General features: G+C 41.0%; 1 protein-coding gene across 1 annotated transcript; it reads right to left on the reverse strand.

Annotated features, from left to right (window-relative positions):
- Positions 1-301: 301 nt before the first annotated feature.
- Positions 302-4821, reverse strand: coq7 (coenzyme Q7 homolog, ubiquinone (yeast)). Its single transcript, XM_080721544.1, has 5 exons — positions 4669-4821; positions 3584-3698; positions 2409-2548; positions 1069-1137; positions 302-708 (listed from the first exon to the last, which is right to left on the reverse strand). Exons 1-5 carry the CDS (start codon positions 4777-4779, stop codon positions 631-633), a joined length of 513 nt encoding a protein of 170 aa, XP_080577670.1. The 5' UTR covers positions 4780-4821; the 3' UTR covers positions 302-630.
- Between the last annotated feature and the right edge of the window lie 1891 nt (positions 4822-6712).

Below are 6712 nucleotides of genomic sequence, written 5' to 3' on the forward strand. Positions count from 1 at the left end.
ATTACAGCTGTATCTTTTATCTGTCTTGGTAATCAGAAAGCCCAATCTTTAAACGTTGTCTTTCCAAAGCCAATTCAGAGATACACATAAGGGAGTGAAAAGAAAAAGCTCCTTGTTGTTTTTGTTTTGTTTGTCCAAGTCCAAGGACCGCAATGGACTAAAGTCTGTGACATAGTTTTTTTTTCCTCGACATTCTTTCTTCTTGAGAAGCATGTTTGTTGTGTCTTTATTTTATTCCTAACATCAAATAACAATAACATCAAGTCAAACTTAGTTTAATTTACATAACAGCCTCTGAAAGTTAGGATGGACATTGCTTTTTGGGACATGACATTGTTGGATCACTACGGTCAACATCTTTAAAATTGGGTTATAATGCAATGAAGATCCATTTGCTTTTCCAACAATTAATTTATGCATACCACATTTTTATTTTGGCAAATTACACAAAGTTTTTGCAAAGTGACACAAATGTACAAAGTGCTTCATTATCAGTGTAGCAGTATTTCAATATTTTTTGAATACCACACTGACAAATTAAATAATTCTTTCCTTGTATACAATCTACATTGAAATACTTTGGAAAAAATAATTTCGAAAAAGGGGAATTGACAATAAAAAAAAACACAATTAAACACGTTCAGAAGCATATATTGCAACTCTGCAACCAATCTGTATTGCATTTTTCAACAGCCAGTATCCAGGTACCTAAAACAAGAGAAGAATTGCATTGCATATGAAGTGCAAAGTGCATTCACAGACATGAAGATTTGCTAGGATCTGTGATCTGTCTTTTTTGTCAAATCAAAGCATCTGAGGCGTTTATATTCTGAGGAGAATATATTTAAAGTTTCTACCCCCCTGTGAAACATTGGATCTTTATAATCAGACACTAAATATTCCAACAAGCAACAAAACAAGAAAAATATACATTATAATTCACTAAGATCAAAACTAAGATAACAGCTTAATTTATTGTATTATTTAACTAAAACTATACACTATAAGAATCTCATACTGAAAGCATACACAAAGTAGTATACTGCATATAGATTAAAGAGCGCTTACAGATTCAGCATCATGCTCCAATCCTGTATCATGATGCTCCAGCTCTTCATCTCGGAATTCCTTTATTATCTTGCAAAATAAACAAAATGACCAGTTTACCACTTATTGTCCAATGTTTATTCATACACATTTTTATCTTAATTGATGACTTTTTTCACTAGTCTCATGTGCGTGTATCAAAAAAGCACCCGGTTCAGTTAAGACCCGCCCGCAGAAGCTTGTGATTGGCTGAACCGGAGGTAGGGAGCCCTCCGCTGTATTCACTTGGACCGCGCGGAGGTACCGAAAGTCGAGGGGGGGGAGGGACAAAGATTTACTATTCTGGACACTTGGTTTACAACTTCTAACGGCGCTGAGTCGGCTCATGCGACCTTCGCAGCACTCGACACAGCGACTCGCTCGGCGGTCTCACGTGGATCAAGGTCACCTGAGACGGCGCGCCGCCGTCATCTCCACCGAAAACAAGCGCTCCTTTACAAGAACCAGACTAAACCGGGGTGCATTTTTGATTCACGCGTATCGCGTAGCCAGACGATCAGATAGCTCCGCCTACTGATCTGGGGAAATCTAAATTCAATGACGGGATTGGACGACCAAGTGGTAACAAACCTGCACCGATTTAAGCTTTAAAAAACAATCCTCAAACCGGCATCCCATATGAAGGACCACTTTGCATTTTTCCCAGTTAGCATCCCTACCCAGTTTTAACTCAGTCAGTGAATTTAGATGTCACCAGAGGTTTACGTAGGTGGAGAATGAAGATCTCTTATTATCTGGTCTGGTGTATCTGGATTAACGTCCTTAAAAGGGCTTCCCATTTGTATTAGGGATGGGACGATATGAAAATTTCATATCGCGATTATTGTGACATAACTAATCACAATTTACGATATTATTGCGATAATCAAAATATTTTATACTGGTGGCGGAAAAAAATAGACTGCGACGCGTTGTGAGCTTGTAGATCGGCTATTTTTTTGACAAAGACATTTGATAGAGAGTGAAAAAAAGACTGTATCAAGTACATACTGTATATTATAAGTACCTTTTACCAAAGGTTTACCAGGGTTTAAGTGGCAACAGATATGCAGCTCGGCAAATAAAAGGTGAATTGATCCCAGTGCATGAGGGAGGACGATATCACGATAAATTAAATCTCCACGATAACGAATAATTATCGTGAGTGTTTTTTTATCGCGATAAACGATAATATCGCGTATCGTCCCATCCCTAATTTGTATTACAGTATGCGTCCTGTATGGAAGACTTATGCGTATGCATAAAAGCAAAAATGAGATGGCCTCATTATTAAGAGCAAATAAAATAAACAGCTGACTCACTTTGAGGAGTTCAGTGTATCTGTCTGGGTCATGCTCCATTAGAGCCCTTATCTGGCTGTTGTAGTGCTCAGCGATGCTCTCCTCCACGGCCACAGTACAGGCCATGGCTCCCTCCTTACCCAGCAGGGCAGTGGAAGCACCTGCACACACAAGACAACAAGGACTTAATAGAGCAGGGGCCTTCAACGTTTTCAGGCAAAGGACCCCTTAGAGATGAAGCAGGGACCCCCAGAACCTGTTCACAGATTCCATATAGTTTCATCTTTTGACAGCACAATTTGGATTCATGTCAATTTGTGTTTTCAGATATTTAACCACTTGTCTTGAACTGTCAATACTTAAAAAAAACTTGACCTTTAACTCTGTACTTAGTCTGCTCTTTTTCCCCCTCTACACCAAAGGTCTTTGCTCCGAATATGGACACTAGGGTTCAAGTGGTTAATAAAAAAGGCAGAAAAAAAAAAGTTTCTATCACACAAAGATTTGGAGGACCCCCTGTAGTAACTCTAAGGACCCCCTAGGGGTCCCGGACCCCCTGTTGAAGACCCCTGGAATAGAGCCTACAAGCTCAGAAAATAAAAGCATACTAAAACAGGTATATGAATTACATTGAACAATGCATAATACGCAAGCATAGCATAACACAATGCTATGCTTGCTCTAAAAGGCAAATGTAAAGCATCACACACATTTGTGATGTAGGCATACTGGCAATTACTATTGTAGTTCAAGATGACCACATTTCTCTGTTTGTGTGTTGTTTTTACTGCTGAGCATTCCGGTGGAGTTGTGCCCCTAAATTAACAAAACATTGATGATGTTTCCTAATTCCTATTAGCCTAAATCAATGGCATACTTTCACATTAGGATTTACCTTTCCTAGACAGGTTTCTATAGACCGGTTTCTTGTTTACAAACATTGAGACTAAATGCACAGCTGAATGTATCATGTAATCAATTCCCACCAATCACCAAACCTGTTGTTTTGGGGAGCGCTGCATGGTTTCTATTTATTGGCTAATTTTGGTACCGACCCATCAGTGTGACGTGGACCAGAAACCCGTCTATAAGAGTACAAATCCCAAACACACTATAACTAGGTCAGATCATGTGTAATTACTGAACAAAGCATTGCTTTACTCTTCGTGAATCAGATATTCTGTGGCTTTACCAACCTAATAAAAATCCAGTGATGTTCCATATGGGTAATAATATTGTTGGGCGAACTCTGTTCTCAGCCAGGATTTCACTGAATTTCGCAAGGTGTTTCTTTTCCTGGTCCCACATTTCCTGTAGAAACAAGGAGAATAAACTAGTAAGACACCTCAGGGCGACAAGCAACCCTGCCCTTGGCCGTCTGGCCAGTGATGTATATCTGACCAGTTACCCATATATGGAGACCACTGGGGGCCATATATGGAGATCCATGTACTGTATATGGAGATATGCTGTGAGATCCCAAACATGCTTACTCAGTTATTCCTTATGTAAAAATCCTATGACGTCCATCACATCTGACATCAGACATACAATCCCTTTTATGCCCATACATGGAGATCCCTGTTTGAACCAGCCACACAGATATGGGCTGTCTTCCTCCATATATGGGCATTCCCATATAAATTAGATATGGGCTTAAAGGAGTAGACTTTTGTTCTATTGTCACACCAGGAGACTTGAGTTCAATAATATTTTTTTGAATTCCACCAGGAGACTTGAGTTCAATAATATTTTTCGAATTCCACCAGGAGACTTGAGTTCAATAATATTTGTTTGACTTCGTCCCATTCTTTAATACTGATGACATCAGGGATTCTGTTAGAGTGGTTCCCATGACATCACAACATACAATCCCTTTTAAGCCCATACATGGAGATCCCTGTCTGAACCTAGCCTAGCTCAGCTATACCATCCACCCAGTTAAGTATATTATTTAGCTGCATTAGTATATAGTCTGGCCAAGCCAGCCACACAATACAGGCTGTCTTCCTCCATATATGGGCATTCCCATATGAAGTCCTGATGTCACATGTGATGTCACAGTGATGTGTCAGGGAAACCACAGTGTCAGGCGTTATAGACAGACAGACAGAGATACGGTCAAGCTGTGACCGTTCACATACTAAACTGCGACCTACGGTAGCAACACAATAATTTGGGAGTAATAATAGCTGCAAGACTGCAAAAACGTCTAATAATATTTGGTGTGTTATGTTTTTTTTTTTTAGCTAGAAGCCTGTGTGATTAAATCTGACCATACCTGGATAAGAGGTCCCATCTGAGATCTTCCCAACACTGCCATCTGGCCAGCGTAAATGCGGTTGGCACCATATTCACCTGCATGATCCACACGTAATATTCTGTCCAGCATTGCCTTCTCTTCACTGTCTTGATGGGGTGGAAGGACACTGTATGCCCTCGAGGTCACCAAGATGGGGCCTGCTAGAGCACATGCACAAGAAAGTAGTCACATTAAACAGATGGATCTTCTTGGTATAGAAGCGAATGTGCTGGGAGAAGCCTACTGCACTTGGAGATGAAATGTATATATCATCTGAATGAAACCCCACTAAAAGCAACAATTAATTTAAGGCCAGTGGTTCTCAAAGTGTGTTCCAGGGACCCCCAGTGGTACTTGAAGGGGTTCCAGGGACATGTGTTAATGTAGCATCAAAATAAGTTGAACCACTTTAACCCTATTGTATAGTTTGGCTATTCAAAAGCAGGTCTACAGGATGTGTTGTGAGCTTGTGGATCAGCTATTTTTGGAAAAAAGAAAATCTTTTGGAAAAAATGTCTAACTAGAAGCAGTGCTCTTCCGAGCACAGGTCTCCACCAGGCCGTGCGTCCTGGTGGTGCTACTGTATAATAGGCCAATGTAAAAAGGGTGGCATATGTTCTTCACCTTAGATCTTTCATGGCAATCGGACGCTGCATGCATGATTTCAAGCATTGTGTTCCAAAAATGTGTTTTGCTAAAGTCTACCTGCTGGTGGCGCTATAACAGGACAATGTTAAAAAGGTAGCATTTGTTCCTTGACCTAGTGGGAATATGTGTGGCAAATGTCACGGTAATCGCAAGCTGCGTTGATGATTTGAGGCATTTTGTTCAAAAACGGAGCAATCCTGCAAACTTTGGAAGCTAATATTAGCCAATCAGGATGGAATATGAAATATCAGACGGATCGGACTTGATCACATGACTATAGAGATACTGTGTACCGATTTGCATGATTTTTGGATAAAATCTCAAGGAGTAATATCCAAAAATGTGTTTTACATAAGTCGGCCCAAAGGTGGCGCTATAAAAGGCTGATGTGAAAAATGCAGGGCAAAGGTTTATCCTTAGCCTCTAGGGAGTGCGCTTACAAAGTTTGAAACTGATCGGTGGAGTTATAGGTAAAACCACAAATCGGGCTGTTATAGCGCCACCATGAGGCTGATTAAAAAAAGATTAAGTGGCATTTCTTCCTCGGCCTAGTGGGAACGTGTGTGCACGATTTCATGATAATTGCACTTTGCGTTTGTGATTTGAGGCATTTTGTTCAAAACGGCTCAATCCCACAAACTTTGGAAGCCAATCTTAGCCAATCAGGATGGAATATGCAAAATCGGACAGATCCGTGTCGATCACATGACTGTCGAGATATTGCCTACCGATTTGTAGGATTTTTGGACAAAATCTGTAAGAGTAGTGCACAGAAATGTGTTTAGCAAACATCGGCCACTAGTTGGCGCTAGAAAAGGCCCATTTGAAAAATTTAGGGCAGAGGTTCTAGATTGGCATCCAGGGAATGTGTGTGCTCACTTTGGCAGCGACCGGGCCAACGGCGACTGAGATTTGGCGCTCACAAACTGCGAGGACGCACGGACGGACGGACGGACGCACGGACGGACGCACGGACGGAGAGGAAAACATACTCTCCCCCATGCCTTCGGCTGGTGGAGACAAGGACGGAGAGGAAAACATACTCTCCCCCATGCCTTCGGCTGGTGGAGACAATAATTGTGGGCTTGCTGATAGCGAGCACACGTATGTTATCTTCATTATTTATCTATCAAGTTCTCCTCAAAATGACGTAATTATCAGTCAAGTTCTCCTCAAAATGACGTAATCGATCAGTCAAGTTCTCCTCAAAATGACGTAATAACTGCCTTTGTACTGCAGCAATGAGGTGCAGCCAAAGGGTAGATCTTTGTGCCCATACATGGTGTTACATGCGAGCCCACACTGTTTCGTAGGAACAGTATTTCTAGTTTAGAAATGTTAACACAAATCCTCTCTTATAAGGGTCCCTGGTACA

Source organism: Nannobrachium achirus (assembly GCF_963921795.1).
Source record: "Nannobrachium achirus genome assembly, chromosome: 3".
NCBI lineage: Eukaryota > Metazoa > Chordata > Actinopteri > Myctophiformes > Myctophidae > Nannobrachium > Nannobrachium achirus.